Genomic DNA, 20,569 nt, shown 5'->3' with positions numbered 1-20,569 from the left:
TTGTGGTGCACTGGATGGAACGAGAAATAGCCCAATCGGCCCACCGATGGGGATCGATCCCAGACTGACCGCGCATCGAGCGAGTGCTGTACCACTGGGACGTTATTGTGAGTGTCATTTAGCTTGCAAAAAATGTTTCAAATAATTATACAGATCAAAATTAAATGTTAATTTTGAAAGAATACATGACGAATACCGACATTGATTTCCCAAAAGCGATCATTATTTTAGAGGGGTTGTATGTATTGAAAAAAATGTCAAAGAAGTTATCTGATGATGACTGTAATGAGGTAGGTCCAGAGATCATGTAACCACCGAACCCGATTCCAGTGCATTCCAGTTTCAGTACAGAGTGGTTAAGAAAGTACTTGTAGCAATGGATGTCCGACTCGCATGGTGGTATGCCTTGTGAAAAGACAGACTGGCCAGACTAGCCTTGATGCACATTCATCGTTCTATAAAAATCGACATTTCTCAAACCATTAGCATTTTTCTACGTCGCAGACTATTTCAAGGATCCATCCTGGCAACTATGTGAGCAAAACGTAGGTTATCATGGTGCTTGTCCACTAGATAGTTATTATTTGCTGGTGATTAGCGCATCGTATATATACGTGTAAAATTGTGTCCATTACACATTGCCTGACAATGACACTGGACTGTGTGATGTTTATTTATGTTGATTACTCTTTTTATTACTGATAGCTGATATAGTATATATATATATATATATATATATATATATATATACACAAAACACAAACAAGTTATTAAAGAAAACAATATTTATTAAAATATAATATTTTTGGTATATGCTTTTGGGGGCAAAATAGCAGTTTGGGTTCAAACGACTGTGGTCGTGCATGTGAGCTCATTAGTCACAAAGTACGAATTTGTGTAAATGGCAGGAAAACTGCGGCTTTCCTTTTACTCAGTTGTTTAGCTCAATATTTTTGCGTGCCCCCGAAACCAGTTAGTACACATCCATTAATTAGTTAATTAGCAGTACAGACGGTAAAACAAAAAACAACAAAGAATATTTTAAAGACTATATATGGCAACCTGTAATCAGTGGCCACTTTATCTACTCCCTTGTGTGACCACTTAAGAGAGGTTTTACTGTGTGTGTGTGTGTGTGTGTGTGTGTGTGTGTGTGTGTGTGCATACATGCATGTGTGTGTATTGTTATTATTATTATTATTTTCTGCAATCACAGTTAAGTATTAGTAATATTTTACTCAAACAAATTCCAATAGCAGTTTTGTATTTAATGTTTTTCACCATTCTAAAAATGGAACAGGTATACACCTAGTTTACTGTTATTGTAGAAAGATGCCAAATGACGTCATTTTAACTTTTTACAAAGTGAAAACAATGGTGTGAAAATTGTCTTCAACCTTAGTGACCTGTCCTCAATAACCAATATGACGTTTTATACATGTACTTATTTCTACTTTCACCTTTGTATAACAACATTTTAGTTTCCTTTTTAGCCAAATATATCCTATTATTTTCGCCGTTATGAGTGCCTGCTGGGGTAATAAATACTATTATCTGCAGTTTAATAAGTACACTGTACATTCGTCCCAACCTGTGATAAGTGACCACTAGTTTAGCAAATCGAAACAGCTCCCATGCATGATCCATAAACACTGGTAACTAATCATTGGGTGAACATCTGATTTAGGTTTTTGTCTATTTTCTGGAGATATTTGTTTACAAGCAATTAACAACAAATAACACTGACTGTGTGTGTGTGTGTGTGTGTGTGTCCTGTCTGTGTCTGTGTGTGTGTACTGGTAACTAATCATGTGGGTGAACATCTGTGTTTAGGTTTTTCTCTATTTTCTGGAGATATTTGTTTACAAGCAATTAACAACAAATGACACCGACTGTGTGTGTGTGTGTGTGTGTGTGTGTGTGTGTCCACCACATCCCTGTTGCTTTGATTAGAACACACACAAGTCAGTTGAATCTTGATTCCCACCGCAGTCACTGCAGATGTTGCCAGGAGCACAGAAGTGATGTGTTCATGTCCAGTCTTGCTACGATATAAAACACAAGTCAGTTGAATCTTGATTCCCACCGCAATCACTGCAGATGTTGCCAGGAGCACAGAAGTGATGTGTTCATGTCCAGTCTTGCTCCTACATAAAACACAAGTCAGTTGAATCTTGATTCCCACCGCAATCACTGCAGATGTTGCCAGGAGCACAGAAGTGATGTGTTCATGTCCAGTCTTGCTCCTACATAAAACACAAGTCAGTTGAATCTTGATTCCCACCACAATCACTGCAGATGTTGCCAGGAGCACAGAAGTGATGTGTTCATGTCCAGTCTTGCTCCTACATAAAACACAAGTCAGTTGAATCTTGATTCCCACCGCAATCATTGCAGATGTTGCCAGGAGCACAGAAGTGATGTGTTCATGTCCAGTCTTGCTCCTACATAAAACACAAGTCAGTTGAATCTTGATTCCCACCACAATCACTGCAGATGTTGCCAGGAGCACAGAAGTGATGTGTTCATGTCCAGTCTTGCTCCTACATAAAACACAAGTCAGTTGAATCTTGATTCCCACCACAATCACTGCAGATGTTGCCAGGAGCACAGAAGTGATGTGTTCATGTCCAGTCTTGCTCCTACATAAAACACAAGTCAGTTGAATCTTGATTCCCACCGCAGTCACTGCAGATGTTGCCAGGAGCACAGAAGTGATGTGTTCATGTCCAGTCTTGCTCCTACATAAAACACAAGTCAGTTGAATCTTGATTCCCACCGCAATCACTGCAGATGTTGCCAGGAGCACAGAAGTGATGTGTTCATGTCCAGTCTTGCTCCTACATAAAACACAAGTCAGTTGAATCTTGATTCCCACCACAATCACTGCAGATGTTGCCAGGAGCACAGAAGTGATGTGTTCATGTCCAGTCTTGCTCCTACATAAAACACAAGTCAGTTGAATCTTGATTCCCACCACAATCACTGCAGATGTTGCCAGAGGCACAGAAGTGATGTGTTCATGTCCAGTCTTGCTCCTACATAAAACACAAGTCAGTTGAATCTTGATTCCCACCACAATCACTGCAGATGTTGCCAGGAGCACAGAAGTGATGTGTTCATGTCCAGTCTTGCTACGATATAAAACACAAGTCAGTTGAATCTTGATTCCCACCGCAGTCACTGCAGATGTTGCCAGGAGCACAGAAGTGATGTGTTCATGTCCAGTCTTGCTACTACATAAAACACAAGTCAGTTGAATCTTGATTCCCACCACAATACAATCACTGCAGATGTTGCCAGGAGTACAGGAATGATGTGTTCATATGTCCCGTCTTCCTACGATATAAAACACAAGACGGCAAGGAAGACTGTATCTTGACTAATTTTGTTTGATTGTGTTCTTGAAATGGTAATGTCATGTAATGACTTTACTAACATCACCTGGCATCAATCTCAACAGTTCTTGGTGTTCCCTAATTGACTTGCATGATGGTAATGCCATATTCTTTGATTTCTGGATACCTGTATGTATTGAAACAATTAAATATATTTGTTAGTTTATACATGCAACATTTCTTTTGTTTGGGAAGTACTCTTCATTGGTAGACAAAACCAATAAGAATTGGGGGGTTGGGGTGGAGATATGGTTAGCTTAGACAGCTGTTTTAACCTGCATGTCAACAATACTTTTAAAACTTACGATTACCTTAGATTAAAAACAATTGCATTGATCAAAGATGAACAAGCATGTGAATGTTTAAGGCAGTTTCTTATTGAGGAACATATTCCATTGATATAAACCAAATGAACTAAATCTGAACGACAAAACTGTCATCCGTGATAAAGGCTGTATCACTTCACAATACAGTCGAATGGGTTTTTGGCAAAATAGTGGTTCATTCCATCAATATCTATGTAGTGCCTCGTCTGTATATAAGTACAGCCACTCCAGTGGAGATCCTTTACATTGCTCTACCACAAAGAGAACTGCAGGCCACTCTCAGACTAGTTTACTAAATCGGAGAGAGTGCAGTGGAATAGATATAGCTGTGATGACAAGCACTCATCATTCACTGTTAAAACAGAGAGCACAATGGAATAGATATAGCTGTAATGACAAGCACTCATCATTCACTGTTAAAACAGAGAGCGCAATGGAATAGATATAGCTGTGATGACAGGCACTCTTATATATCATTCATTCACTGTTAAAACAGAGAGCGCAATGGAATAGATATAGCTGTGATGACAGGCACTCATCATTCACTGTTAAAACAGAGCACAATGGAATAGATATAGCTGTGATGACAAGCACTCATCATTCACTGATTAAACAGAGCACAATGGAATAGATATAGCTGTAATGACAGGCACTCATCATTTACTGTTAAAACAGAGCACAATGGAATAGATATAGCTGTGATGACAGGCACTCATCATTCACTGTTAAAACAGAGCACAATGGAATAGATATAGCTGTGATGACAGGCACTCATCATTTACTGTTAAAACAGAGCGCAATGGAATAGATATAGCTGTGATGACAGGCACTCATCATTTACTGTTAAAACAGAGCGCAATGGAATAGATATAGGTGTGATGACAGGCACTCATCATTCACTGTTGAAACAGCTGACATGTCTGTCAATGAAATAAATATAGCTGTGATGACAAGCACTCATCATTCACTGTTAAAACAGAGAACAATGAAATAAATATATCTGTGATGACAAGCACTCATTCACTGTTAAAACAGAGCACAATGGAATAGATATAGCTGTGATGACAAGCACTCATCATTCACTGTTAAAACAGAGAACAATGAAATAAATATATCTGTGATGACAAGCACTCATCATTCACTGTTAAAACAGAGAACAATGAAATAAATATAGCATGTGATGACAAGCACTCATCATTCACTGTTAAAACAGAGCACAATGGAATATATATAGCTGTGATGACAAGCACTTATCATTCACGGTTAAAACAGAGAACAATGAAATAAATATAGCCTGTGATGACAAGCACTCATCATTCACTGTTAAAACAGAGAGTGCAATGAAAAAAATATATCTGTGATGACAAGCACTCATCATTCACTGTTAAAACAGAGCGCAATGAAATAAATATATCTGTGATGACAAGCACTCATCATTCACTGTTAAAACAGAGAGAACAATGAAATAAATACAGCTGTGATGACAAGCACTCATCATTCACTGTTAAAACACAGCACAGTGAAATAAATATATCTGTGATGACAAGCACTCATCATTCACTGTTAAAACAGCTGACATGTCTGTCAATGAAATAAATATAGTTGTGATGACAAGCACTCATCATTCACTGTTAAAACAGCTGACATGTCTGTCAATGAAATAAATATATCTGTGATGACAAGCACTCATCATTCACTGTTAAAACAGCTGACATGTCTGTCACTTCATTAATGTTTAGTTGTTAGAATTTTTCATTGATTGAAAACTAATTGGGGAAAATTGATAAAGAGTACATCTGCATCATTTGCACCTGCTTGCTGTGTCTGTACTGCTTTTCCTCTTTAACTTATAGACTACACTATATGGTGAAAGTAAAAATATGATTTGTTTCCAACTACCCGACCAACCTTAATTTTAACCCTCATTCACTAATAAAAAATGTTTTAAACAATTAGCTAGAATAAAAAAAAATATATATCACTTTGGCTTCATGGTGATCCATTTTCAATGCTATAAATTAATTTCCAAAATTGAAAAAAAAAAAACCCATTCTACATGCACATATCCTATTTTAAAATATTTTTTTCTTAACATGTAATAGGAAGAAAACAGTTTTTTTCTTCAATCTGCTAGGAGTTAGTGAAGGTATTTGAGCCATACAAAAATTGTAAGTTGCCCAATGTTTACCATCTCTCACCAAGTCTGTGATAGTTTATCTTGAACCCATTTGAATATTTCCAGATAGAGGCTAAAAACAGGCCTGTACTGGGTGTGCTACAGACTGTTAGTGACTGTGTATTGGAATCTATCCAGTCGATAATAGAAGGACCAGTGAACATTCAATCAGATGAGATGTCTCTGACGGTTCAACAGATCGAGCCGACTGTTGATACATTTCATGTTACAGCTGATCCTGAGGACCATGGTAACCCAGGTGGCTCTGTTTTTTTCCCCAATAACATGAAGAGTGGAACAGACAAACCTTTCGACTTGCAGGTACATTTCTTATATCCTTGTGGTTTAAACATTTATGGTGAGCAATAACCTGCTGTCCAGAAATTATATAGGTGAACAATTGTTCTCAATGTTATTCACAGTCATTTTGAATTCAAGAAATTAGGGACATTGGTTTGTGATGAGGCAAGCAGTTTTTTGCTCACAGAAATTGTATTTTGCTAGCGAGAGCAATTGCTTGTGTCAAACCATAAAGACTGTGTTCTTACAATTTACAGGAAACAGAATTTGGGATTATCTTCTTTTGTGTTTGTAATAAATGAATAAAACTGATCTGGTTATATTGTCAAAATATTTGATGATATAACAGGCATTAAATTTTAGGTTTATTATTTTCAGTAATAAAAATACAAATAAATTAAAACATGTTTACTGAGACCACTTCTAGCATGTTTACTGTGACCACTTCTAGCATGTTTACTGTGACCACTTCTAGCATGTTTACTGTGACCACTTCTAATATGTTTACTGTGACTACTTTGAATATGTTTACAGAGAGCACTTCTAGCATGTTTACTGTGACCACTTCTAGCATGTTTACTGTGACCACTTCTAGCATGTTTACTGTGACCACTTCTAGCATGTTTACTGTGACCACTTCTAGCATGTTTACTGTGACCACTTCTAGTATGTTTACTGTGACCACTTCTAGCATGTTTTACTGTGACCACTTCTAGTATGTTTACTGTGACCACTTCTAGTATGTTTACTGTGACCACTTCTAGTATGTTTACTGTGACCACTTCTAGTATGTTTACTGTGACCACTTCTAATATGTTTACTGAGACCACTTCTAGTATGTTTACTTACCACTTCTAGTATGTTTACAGTGACCACTTCTAGCATGTTTACTGTGACCACTTCTAGCACGTTTACCACTTCTAGTGTGTTTAAAGTGACCATTCTAGTATGTTTACGGTGACCACTTCTAGCATGTTTACCGCTTCTAGTATGTTTATGGTGACAACTTCTAATATGTTTACAGTGACCACTTCTAGTATGTTTACTGAGACCACTTCTAGCATGTTTACTGAGACCACTTCTAGCATGCTTACCACTTCTAGTATGTTTATGGTGACAACTTCTAATATGTTTACAGTGACCACTTCTAGTATGTTTACTGTGACCACTTCTAGCATGTTTACTGAGACCACTTAAATTGTACAGGGTTCGTACTGGTCTTTAAAAACCTACAAAGTACTTAAATTTATGATTTCAAAAATGAAGTACTTGAAAGTCCTTAAAATTTGTGGTTAATGGCCAAATGTCATGAAAAGTCATGAAAATATAGTTCCCTGACAATTTGAAATCAAATGTTTTATTTCATAATCTTGGTTTGCAAATAAAAGTTATTTCGTAGAGACACTTGCACAGTTCAAGTCGCATTTTCGATCCGATAATACCATCCTTCCGAACGCCGTTCCGAGTATAACCGAGGTTGCTTCGTGTTTATTTCGAACAAGCTCAGTGAACACTGGTCAACGAGTGTAACCGAAGTTGCTTAAAACGTTTGTGTGGATTCAGTGCGTACTTCGAAGGAGCTCGGTGAATTACGTCAGCTGCCATCTTTTCTATGTCAGTCTCGTCAAATTTGTGTGACAATACATCGCCTTTCATCCAATAGAGGACTAGGTCACCAACAAGAATGCCAAGATTTTCTAAATGTGGGGAGGGATGTCTTTTTAAAATGAGTGGCGGATCTTTTAAGCCTGAAGATTTTCGTGATACAATGTGGGGAGAAATAGGATGGGCTCACTGATGGGGATCCATCCCAAACCGACCGCGCATCAAGCAAGTGCTTTACCGCTGGGCTAGATTCCACCCTATTAAACTACTTATTCATAATTCTAAAACTAAATTACCTAGCTATTACATGTCTTGTCATATAAAGATGTGATATACAACTATAGGCTTTCTCTTATTTTGTTCCATGTTGATGGACATTACTTGTGTCTTAATTCTTGATTTGTTTTATCTCATTCAGTGTTACACATTAAGTACGTCTAAACAGATATACCGTGTAAGGGCTATTTCTCTTTAAAATGAGTGGCGGTAAGCTTGATTTGTTTTATCTCATTCAGTGTTACACATTAAGTACATCTAAACAGATATACCGTGTAAGGGCTATTTCTCTTTAAAATGAGTGGCGGTAAGCTTGATTTGTTTTATCTCATTCAGTGTTACACATTAAGTACGTCTAAACAGATATACCGTGTAAGGGCTATTTCTCTTTAAAATGAGTGGCGGTAAGCCTGAAGATTTTCTAAATGTGGGGAGGGATGTCTTTATACAGATTCTCTTATGTTCACCATTATTAAAAAATAATGAAAATGTGTAGGTAGGGGGTCCAAAAATGGCCAGGCCCTCCCCACCCCATAACTTTCAAAAGGAATAGCCATAATAAAATTATAAACTGAAAATAGTCAAATATGATGGCAAAAACTCACTTCCTTTTGCAGCTCCCACTTCGATTCGATGCATATCATTAACCAATTTCTAAGATGCACTTCCGCTCCTGCCTCTTTTATGTTGCTGTTTTTTGGCAGCATCTTCAGAAAATAAGAAATGGCAAATATTAAATACATATTTTCAACTTGTTAGATGTAGAATCTTCTCACAAGTTACTCTTCAAAAAAAGTAGGGGAACCTGAAATATTAAGACATATGTTTTGACCACAAAAATCCTAGTAAAGAACGTCCAGTACACGTGCGTGGGGTGTCATTCTCGATTTTGACCATTTACAGGAAGGTCCATTAATCACTGGAACATTATTTCTGTCAATGCTTTTCATTTTGTTGACCATACAGTTGTTATTGTTTTCTTTTTAGTCATTTTTATTGTTTGAATTTGCGATTTACTGATAAAAAAACCCGTCAACTTTCAAATTTCACTCCTGATCCCAATTGTCCTTCAAGATCTTTGGTGGTCACAACACCTACTGTAATACTGAACTACTGCCCAATTAATTCACTATTATCATAAAACCATTCCCCACAGCTAATATACCTTACAATTTTGGCAATTGTAAATTCTTATTAGAGTTCCCCTACGTTTTTGAAGAGTATATACTGACACGTTTCTAACAAACAATAGATATTTCATGTCTGTGTACAGTTTATTATTGGATCTTATTAGAGTTCCCCTACGTTTTTGAAGAGTATATACTGACACGTTTCTAACAAACAATAGATATTTCATGTCTTGTGTACAGTTTATTATTGGATCTGATTAGAGTTCCCCTACGTTTTTGAAGAGTATATACTGACACGTTTCTAACAAACAATAGATATTTCATGTCTTGTGTACAGTTTATTATTGGATCTGATTAGAGTTCCCCTACGTTTTTGAAGAGTATATACTGACACATTTCTAACAAACAATAGATATTTCATGTCTTGTGTACAGTTTATTATTGGATCTGATTAGAGTTCCCCTACGTTTTTGAAGAGTATATACTGACACGTTTCTAACAAACAATAGATATTTCATGTCTTGTGTACAGTTTATTATTGGATCTGATTAGAGTTCCCCTACGTTTTTGAAGAGTATATACTGACACGTTTCTAACAAACAATAGATATTTCATGTCTTGTGTACAGTTTATTATTGGATCTGATTAGAGTTCCCCTACGTTTTTGAAGAGTATATACTGACACGTTTCTAACAAACAATAGATATTTCATGTCTGTGTACAGTTTATTATTGGATCTGATTAGAGTTCCCCTACGTTTTTGAAGAGTATATACTGACACGTTTCTAACAAACAATAGATATTTCATGTCTTGTGTACAGTTTATTATTGGATCTGATTAGAGTTCCCCTACGTTTTTGAAGAGTATATACTGACACATTTCTAACAAACAATAGATATTTCATGTCTTGTGTACAGTTTATTATTGGATCTTAAACGAGCGTCCATTTCTTATTATGTTTATGTCACAGGTGAAATGATTTTTATTTGCCTTAGTGAGTGACAAATAAAAATTATGTCAAGTCTAATATCCTATTTATTACCCAAATAATTATGTTTTAAATTGAAAATCATTGTATAAGAATGCATACGGTGATCATGTGTGATGTTAAGTGGGACGTAACACTTTGATACGTACCAAGATATTTTGAACCATAATATTAGACTTAGTGATAATTATTTTTCATATTTCAGGTACATTCTCTATTACTGATTGATTTCTTTCTTCTTCTTTCTTCAGATGATGATTATGAAGAAGAATCCATTTCAGTGGTCACCAACGGCAGAGGAAGTGAATTTACCAGTGATGAAGATCTCAGTAAAAAATGATGGAAAAAGCCTTAATCCATCAGATCTGTCTGTGCCAGCAGACATCTTCATATCAGTAAACTGTAGGAATTTGTTTTGTTTTTAAATTGGGTTGTTGATTTTTCACCGAGAGGTTCCAAACAATGTACCCAATTTTAAAATTGGCTAAAAAAATGTTTAAATAACCGTTCCGTGAAACACAAGAAACTGATTTTTCCTGTTCCAACCAGTGCTTCACAACTGATATGTGTTGTCCTGTCTGGGAAACTGTGTGTAAAAGATCCCTTGCTTCTAATCCTCAATGACTCAGAATTATCAAATCTTTGACATCCAGTAGCTGATGATTAATTAGTCAGTGTCCTCTACTGGTGTTGTCAAATAAAACAAACTTCAAACATTCACAAAAATAAATAAATAGAGTATCTTGCACATAGCAAAAATGGTACGTTACAAATACAAAGCATTAGTCAAGGCTCGAATTTATTTTCAAGAGATTCTCAGCTTTTAAGATGGAAGCAGTTCAGGATATTAGTGTCAAAATTAGACTGTAGTGTAACGTTTTTAGCAGCAGTGTTGAAGACTTGAGACAAAAGTTGATAAAATCATAAGATTTATGTAATTGCTTCTGAAAATTAAGGATTCTTGATGTAGGTGAAATATTTTCAAAAATAAGATGGAAAGCACAAAGCATTTAAAGCTGCTTGTGAATTTGATTATCAAAAAACATTTGGTGCCTGCCCGCTGTCAGCGTCAGCATTAAGTTTGTAAAGCTGCTTGTGAAGTTGATTATCAAAAAACATTTGGTGCCTGCCCGCTGTCAGCATTAAGTTTGTAAAGCTGCTTGTGAAGTTGATTATCAAAAAACATTTGGTGCCTGCCCGCTGTCAGTATTAAGTTTGTAAAGCTGCTTGTGAAGTTGATTATCAAAAAACATATGGTGCCTGCCCGCTGTCAGTATTAAGTTTGTAAAGCTGCTTGTGAAGTTGATTATCAAAAAACATTTGGTGCCTGCCCGCTGTCAGCATTAAGTTTGTAAAGCTGCTTGTGAAGTTGATTATCAAAAAACATTTGGTGCCTGCCCGCTGTCAGTATTAAGTTTGTAAAGCTGCTTGTGAAGTTGATTATCAAAAAACAGATGGTGCCTGCCCGCTGTCAGCATTAAGTTTGTAAAGCTGCTTGTGTTGATTATCAAAAAACATTTGGTGCCTGCCCGTTGTCAGCATTAAGTTTTTAAAGCTGCTTGTGAAGTTGATTATCAAAAAACATTTGGTGCCTGCCTGCTGTCAGCATTAAGTTTGTAAAGCTGTTTGTGAAGTTGATTATCAAAAAACATTTGGTGCCTGCTTGGTGCCTGCCCGCTGTCAGCATTAAGTTTTTAAAGCTGCTTGTGAAGTTGATTATCAAAAAATATTTGGTGCCTGCCCGCTGTCAGTATTAAGTTTGTAAAGCTGCTTGTGAAGTTGATTATCAAAAAACATATGGTGCCTGCCCGCTGTCAGTATTAAGTTTGTAAAGCTGCTTGTGTTGATTATCAAAAAACATTTGGTGCCTGCCCGCTGTCAGTATTAAGTTTTTAAAGCTGCTTGTGAAGTTGATTATCAAAAAACATTTGGTGCCTGCCTGCTGTCAGCATTAAGTTTGTAAAGCTGCTTGTGAAGTTGATTATCAAAAAACATTTGGTGCCTGCTTGGTGCCTGCCCGCTGTCAGCATTAAGTTTGTAAAGCTGCTTGTGAAGTTGATTATCAAAAAATATTTGGTGCCTGCCCGCTGTCAGCATCAGCATTAAGTTTGTAAAGCTGCTTGTGAAGTTGATTATCAAAAAACATTTGGTGCCTGCCCGCTGTCAGTATTAAGTAAATATTATGTTCAGTCTAATGTTGTGCTGAAATAATATTTCCTGTTTCTTATCCATTCTAATATAATATAATGCTATATTGTAACAAAAGACTGGGAATCACTTTGTCTTTATTGTTGTGGTTGGATGTGTCAGTTACATGCCATTAAATGAGCCTTTTTATTTGTTAAAAATTATAATTGTCTTGCTTTGAATATGAACATCTGCATGCATTTGTGATCATTCTAATATTTCAAATGACTTTTTCTACCAATTGCCAAACGAAGTAAAAATAATTGGGTCAAGCAATCAATTTAGTTAAATATTTAATTCTGCAGATATTATACACAAACGCTCATTAATCCATTGTCAATTTTAATGGCTACACACTCAGCATAGACCCTTTAAACATGGCTTAATGATTAAGTTGGCTAGTGTTCAGGTTAAGTTTTAACGTGCATATATGCCACGAGAGCTTCACGCACACCTATCACAGGCTTAATCTCTGACTTTCGCCAGTTTGAAGTGGGCGGAATTTGGAATAAAAAATTTAGCAAAAGGTAAAAAAAAGCCTAAGTCCTACGGAGAATAATCTGCATCCTAATCATGTCCGGACTAAGAAATTAAAACCAAAAGTATTTTTGAATGCTCGGGGTGATTTGAGCAATTGAACGGGTACCAAAGTAAAGTGCATTGGACTATTTATACAAAAATAAACATAAGAAGTCCAACTAAGCCCCCCAAAAAGGAGGTTACCTGTCCTAGTTAATGTTGCGCCGTGGGACTCATGGCAAACTGATGGACTGCTCAGGTCTGAAGTTGGGGAGTCCTTCAGTCTGGGTGACGATGTTTCTGTCTATAGCTCCTGGGTAGATGTCCTGCAGAACCAGCTTCAAAATATGATGAATGGTCGCATTGTCCATCGATGGATTTAGGAGTCCCTGCCTGAACAGTCCGTCCCGCTCTGCCGTCACATAAAGTTGGTCCGAGTGTTTGGCTCCTTGAATCTGGTACTTCCCTTGTCCGGATGGAAGTTGGCGCCAGTGCTGGTCACTCCATGGACCCTTGATTTGGGAGCTGCTAGTGAAGTTGCCGTGAACCACTCCTCGGTACCTCGCTGGCAGCTTGTCACAGACGAGAGTCCAATCGGGTTGGTCGGAAGTCTTTGGTATTGTGGCCGCTGACACCTTCCTCCTCTTGAACTCCCGCTGGGTCAACAACAACCCTCAGAGGTGCTAGTGGACTAGCTGGTAGGTCACTAATGACCACATGTCCGGTGTCCATCTGCGTTGGAACTTGAGCAGGAGGGACCGCCACTGTCAGTGGAGCTGACAGCTTTGGCCCCCACCGGGCCGCTCCTGCCGAGTGCTTCGGTCGAGTAGGTGGGGGCAGCAATGCAGAAGGAACCGCCCCCGGTGGTTTAGCCACCGGCTTTGGATCCCCCTGCACCGCCCCTGTCGGTCTTATCCTCCTCTTCGGAACAGGTGGGGCCGCCCCTGGTGGTTGAGCCGCCAAGTTGGACCCCCCTGGGTAGTCTTAGGTCGCCTCCTCCTTCTACTTGTCGATCGTCGCTGTTTGTCAACGCCATAACACAGCGTGACAATTGCTGAATCTCCGTTGTGCTCCACGTGTTATATGGACAAAGGCCCAAGCATGCGCAGCACAGCCCCTAGGGTAGGGAAAGAGAAATCGCCATGTTCTCAGAACACAACTTCATATTTCGAGAGTCGCTAGTAGAATGATTAAGTTGGCCTTACTTTACAATAGATACTTCAGTGGACCCAGTCTCAGATTGACTTTTTTCCTGTCCCAAACCATGTCCCACGACTGTTATGTTACAGGTAGTGGTCTGGGAGAAAGTTTACATAACAAATCCTTTTCTACTTTAATGGAACAGTAGCAAGTTTCCTCTAAGACTATGTCAAAATTTACCAAATCTGTGTCATCCAGTAGCCGGTGATTAATAAATAAATTTGCTCTACCAGGATTGTTAAACTAAACAAACTTTAATGATTACTTATTGTTAGTGTACAGGGCTTAAACTGAATGACAACACCAACATAATGGTGGAGTATAAAGGCAGTATATAGGTATTACGTGTTAGTGTACAGGGCTTAAACTGAATGACAGCACCAACGTAATGGTGGAGTATAAAGGCAGTATATAGGTATTACTTGTTAGTGTACAGGGCTCAAACTGAATGGTAGCACCAACGTAATGGTGGAGTATAAAGGCAGTATATAGGTATTACTTGTTAGTGTACAGGGCTCAAACTGAAAGGCAGCACCAACGTAATGGTGGAGTATAAAGGCAGTATATAGGTATTACTTGTTGTTAGGGTACAGGGCTTAAACTGAATGGCAGAACCAACGTAATGGTGGAGTATAAAGGCAGTATATAAGTATTACTTGTAAGTGTACAGGGCTCAAACTGAATGGCAGCACCAACGTAATGGTGGAGTATAAAGGTAGTGTATAGGTATTACTTGGTAGTGTACAGGGCTTAAACTGAATGGCAGCACCAACGTAATGGTGGAGAAAAAAGGCAGTATATAGGTATTACTTGTTAGTGTACAGGGCTCAAACTGAATGGCAGCACCAACATAATGGTGGTGTGAAAAGGCAGTATAAAGGTATTACTTGTTAGTGTACAGGGCTCAAACTGAATGACAGCAACAACGTAATGGTGGAGTATAAAGGCAGTATATAGGTGTATCTTGTTAGTGTACAGCGCTCAAACTGAATGGCACCACCAACGTAATGGTGGAGTATAAAGGCAGCATATAGGTATTACTTGTTAGTGTACAGGGCTCAAACTGAATGACAGCACCAACGTAATGGTGGGGTATAAAGGCAATATATAGGTATTACTTGTTAGTGTACAGGGCTCAAACTGAATGGCAGCACCAAAGTAATGGTGCAGTATAAAGGCAGTATTATATGTATTACTTCTTGTTAGTGTACAGGGCTCAAACTGAATGGCACCACCAACGTAATGGTGGAGTATAAGGGCAGCATATAGGTATTACTTGTTAGTGTACACGGCTCAAACTGATTGGCAGCACCAACATAATGGTGCAGTATATAGGTGTATCTTGTTAGTGTACAGGGCTCAAACTGAATGGCACCACCAACGTAATGGTGGAGTATAAAGGCAGCATATAGGTATTACTTGTTAGTGTACAGTGCTCAAACTGAATGGCAGCAACAACATAACGGTGCAGTAAAAAGGCAGTATATAGGTATTACTTGTTAGTGTACAGGGCTCAAACTGAATGGCAGCACCAACGTAATGGTGGAGTGAAAAGGCAGTATATAGGTATTACTTGTTAGTGTACAGGGCTCAAACTGAATGGCAACACTAACGTAATGGTGGAGTAAAAATGCAATATATAGGTATTACTTGTTAATGTACAGAGCTCAAACTGAATGGCAGCACCACCGTAATGGTGGAGTGAAAAGGCGGTATATAGGTATTACTTGTTAGTGTACAGGGTTCAAACTGAATGACAGCACCAACGTAATGGTGGACTGAAAAGGCAGTATATAGGTATTACTTGTTAGTGTACAGGGCTCCAACTGAATGACAGCACCAACGTAATGGTGGAGTAAAAAGGCAGTATATAGGTATTACTTGTAAGTGTACAGAGCTTAAACTGTATGGCACCACCAACGTAATGGTGGAGTATAAAGGCAGTATATATGTATTACTTCTTGTTAGTGTACAGGGTTCAAACTGAATGGCACCACCAACGTAATGGTGGAGTATAAAGGCAGCATATAGGTATTACATGTTAGTGTACAGGGCTCAAACTGAATGGCAGCACCAAAATAATGGTGGAGTATAAAGGCAGTATATAGGTATTACTTGTTGTTAGTGTACAGGGCTCAAACTGAATGGAAACACCAACGTAATGGTGGAGTATAAAGGCAGTATATAGGTATTACTTGTTAGTGTACAGAGCTTAAACTGAATGGCAGCACCAACGTAATGGTGGAGTATAAAGGCAGTGTATAGGTATTACTTGGTAGTGTACAGGGCTTAAACTGAATGGCAGCACCAACGTAATGGTGGAGAAAAAAGGCAGTATATACGTATTACTTGGTAGTGTACAGGGCTCAAACTGAATAGCAGCACCAACATAATGGTGGAGTTTAAAGACAGCATATAGGTGTATCTTGTTAGTGTACAGGCCTCAAACTGAATGGCACCACCAACATAATGATGGATTATAAAGGCAGTATATACGTATTACTTGTTGTTAGTGTACAGGGCTTAAACTGAATGGCAGCATCAACGTAATGGTGGAGAATAAAGGCAGTATATAGGTATTACTTGTTAGTGTACAGGGCTCAAACTGAATGGCACCACCAACGTAATGGTGGAGTATAAAGGCAGCATATAGGTATTACTTGTTAGTGTACAGGGCTCAAACTGAATGACAGCACCAACGTAATGGTGGGGTATAAAGGCAATATATAGGTATTACTTGTTAGTGTACAGGGCTCAAACTGAATGACAGCACCAGCGTAATGGTGGAGTATAAAGCAGCATTTAGGTATTACTTGTTAGTGTACAGGGCTCAAACTGAATGGCACCACCAACATAATGGTGGAGTATAAGGGCAGCATATAGGTATTACTTGTTAGTGTACACGGCTCAAACTGATTGGCAGCACCAACATAATGGTGCAGTATATAGGTGTATCTTGTTAATGTACAGGGCTCAAACTGAATGGCACCACCAACATAATGATGGATTATAAAGGCAGTATATACGTATTACTTGTTGTTAGTGTACAGGGCTTAAACTGAATGGCAGCATCAACGTAATGGTGGAGAATAAAGGCAGTATATAGGTATTACTTGTTAGTGTACAGGGCTCAAACTGAATGGCACCACCAACGTAATGGTGGAGTATAAAGGCAGCATATAGGTATTACTTGTTAGTGTACAGGGCTCAAACTGAATGACAGCACCAACGTAATGGTGGGGTATAAAGGCAATATATAGGTATTACTTGTTAGTGTACAGGGCTCAAACTGAATGACAGCACCAGCGTAATGGTGGAGTATAAAGCAGCATTTAGGTATTACTTGTTAGTGTACAGGGCTCAAACTGAATGGCACCACCAACATAATGGTGGAGTATAAGGGCAGCATATAGGTATTACTTGTTAGTGTACACGGCTCAAACTGATTGGCAGCACCAACATAATGGTGCAGTATATAGGTGTATCTTGTTAGTGTACAGGGCTCAAACTGAATGGCACCACCAACATAATGGTGGAGTATAAAGGCAGCATATAGGTATTACTTGTTAGTGTACAGTGCTCAAACTGAATGGCAGCAACAACGTAACGGTGCAGTAAAAAGGCAGTATATAGGTATTACTTGTTAGTGTACAGGGCTCAAACTGAATGGCAGCACCAACGTAATCGTGGAGTGAAAAGGCAGTATATAGGTATTACTTGTTAGTGTACAGGGCTCAAACTGAATGGCAGCATCAACGTAATGGTGGAGTATAAAGGCAGTATATAGGTATTACTTGTTAGTCTACAGGGCTTAAACTGAATGGCAGCACCAACGTAATGGTGGAGTATAAAGGCAGTGTATAGGTATTACTTGTTAGTGTACAGGGCTCAAACTGAATGGCAGCACCAACATAATGGGTGAGTATAAAGGCAGTATATAGGTGTATCTTGTTAGTGTACAGGGCTCAAACTGAATGGCACCACCAACATAATGGTGGAGTGAAAAGGCAGTATATAGATATTACTTGTTAGTGTACAGGGCTCAAACTGAAAGGCACCACCAACGTAATGGAGATAAGGGATCGCCTTGCCTACAGCCTCTTTCTAATTTAAATGATTCAGAGAGAAATCCATTTTGTATTATACTTGATCGGGAATTATTATACAGTGGCTTTTGGACTGGTATGCATATTCAAAAATAAATAGTGCACAGATGAGCCAATTAATTGACGTTGTCTAAACACACCAGTATTGTGTAATATTACCTGTCGTCCCTAAAATAGTCATGGACATGGTTTATTACTGTAGATAGTTCTGTAAAACTATTGATTAAATAGACTTTCCCATCTAAAATCACAGAACTGACCAATTACGTAGTCCCAAAGAAAAGAAAAGTATCACTTTGGTATAGTGGGTTGTCGTTTTTGCTTGAAATATATTTAGTTAACTAGTTTATTATATTATCACGTCATTTATGTTGTTTTACAAGTCAGGTTACTTTTGTTTACACTGTGCACACACAAGTTGGTCAGGAGCTGACGTCACTTCGCCCCAAGCTAAAGTACTGGACACTTCATAAACAAAAGAAAATGGCTGTCCCCAGGTTTTTTTTATCAATTCTAAAATTACGTTTTTTTTTTCATTTGTTAAAGTGTCAGTATGTGTTGCTGGTCTTGGTATGCATCTTTCCAACAGGTGTATTCCTGCATGTCAACGCTGGTTCCTGATTTACAACGAGGATCTTTTTTATGCAATTAACACAAAATGTTAAAACTCAAAATTTGGTGTAAACTGAAATATGTGCACTATGTTCACAATACTTTGCACATGCAAACCACATATGTTGAGCGCATAAAAGGCACATATTGATTGTAGGATAAGTCTGTGTGAAACAATGCCACGACTCAGCAATGATCAGAGGGAGCAAGTATTAGAAATTCTGATTGGTGGAATTTCGCAACAAAGGGTAGCTAGGAATTGTTGAGTGCACCCTTCAACAATCTCAAGGTTGAATTAGCAATATAACCTGAAAATGTTTGTGACTGTCAATTACCATGCCAACATCCGGTTACAACTCAACGAAACTGCTTCATGTCAGCTACAACAACTACCAGAAACACAATAGGACGTCATGGGAGGCAAATAAATCCAATTACAGTAAATCGAAGACTCAGAGCAATTGGAATGAGATGTCACATACCATACAATTAATGGTTTCTCCTTGTCTGTCTGTTTTGTCTTTCGGGTTGTAACCGGAAGTTGGCCTGATCGAGGACAGTCATGAACACTTCCAGCCACCTTAGCATGTTATAGTAATATATTCATAGATATACACTAGATATTTAGTGTCACATTAAAACCAAATTGCGTTTTCAAAGTGTGTCAGTATATATATTCTTCAAAAAAAAAGTAGGGGAACCTGAAATATTAATGTTAATATCAACTATTAGACCGAACATACGTTTTGACCACAGATATCCTAGTAAAGAACGTTCAGGTCTATTTATCAACACACCGAAACACATTCCATAGTTTTCACGCGTATCATGCTGTCGCCCCATACACGTGCATGGGGTGTCATTCTCGATTTTGACAATTTCCAGGAAGGTCGATTAATCACTGTGGAACATTATTTATGTCAATCTTTTTCATTCTGTTGATCATACAGTTATTATTGTTTTGTTTTTAGTAATTTTTATTGTTTGAATTTGCGATGCGGCATATGCAACGCAATGAGCGTCTACTGGCTATTGGCATGCTGCAAATGGGCAGAAGTCAGCGTGAAGTGGCCAACACCTTCAAAGTTTCGAAGTCAGTGATTAGCAGACTATGGAACAGGTACCAACAAACCCAAAATGTTGACAATCGACCCTGTTCAGGTCATCCCAGGGCAACAACAGGAGTACAGGATCGATTCATCCGTAACCAGGTTTTAAGAAATCGAACTCAAACGGCAAATCAAATTGTTGCAAACCTTCATCGGGCTACTTGTGTCTGAGTTACAGGTCAGACGATTAGAAATCGTCTTCACCCTTACTGAAATGACTTATATTTTTCACTTATAAGTGAAGTATAAATCGTTAATACTTTTCAAGTATACCCGGTAAGCGACTTATAAGTAAACAATTAGGATTTTGTATGCAAATGAGGTATCACTTATACAAAGTATATGTGACATATAAGTGAAGTGTTAACCATATATATAAGTGAAGTGTAAGTCATTCGCTTATATTTAACAGAAGTGTTAGATATATATAAGTGACTTATAAGTGAAGTATAAGTGAAATATAAGTGAAGTATAAGTGATTCACTGATATGTAACAGAAACTGCTGTATAAGTAAAGTATAGGTGAAGTATAAGTGATTCACTGATATTTACAAACATTGCTGTATAGTGAAGTATAAGTGATTCACTGATATTTTACAAAAAAATGCTGTATAAGTGAAGTATAAGTGAAATATA

General features: G+C 38.0%; 1 protein-coding gene across 1 annotated transcript in view; it reads left to right on the top strand.

Moving 5' to 3' along the window:
• Positions 1-20,569, top strand: part of LOC121376803 — a 79,958-nt gene that overhangs the window by 43,084 nt on the left and 16,305 nt on the right. The window contains exons 5-6 of the mRNA XM_041504577.1: positions 5,967-6,221; positions 10,452-10,602. Of these exons, the coding sequence (XP_041360511.1) occupies positions 5,967-6,221; positions 10,452-10,602 (406 nt within the window). The remainder of the gene's footprint in view (positions 1-5,966; positions 6,222-10,451; positions 10,603-20,569) is intronic.

Source organism: Gigantopelta aegis, chromosome 7 (genome assembly GCF_016097555.1).
Source record: "Gigantopelta aegis isolate Gae_Host chromosome 7, Gae_host_genome, whole genome shotgun sequence".
NCBI classification, from domain to species: Eukaryota; Metazoa; Mollusca; class Gastropoda; order Neomphalida; family Peltospiridae; genus Gigantopelta; species Gigantopelta aegis.
This window is presented reverse-complemented; position numbering and strand designations above follow the sequence as displayed.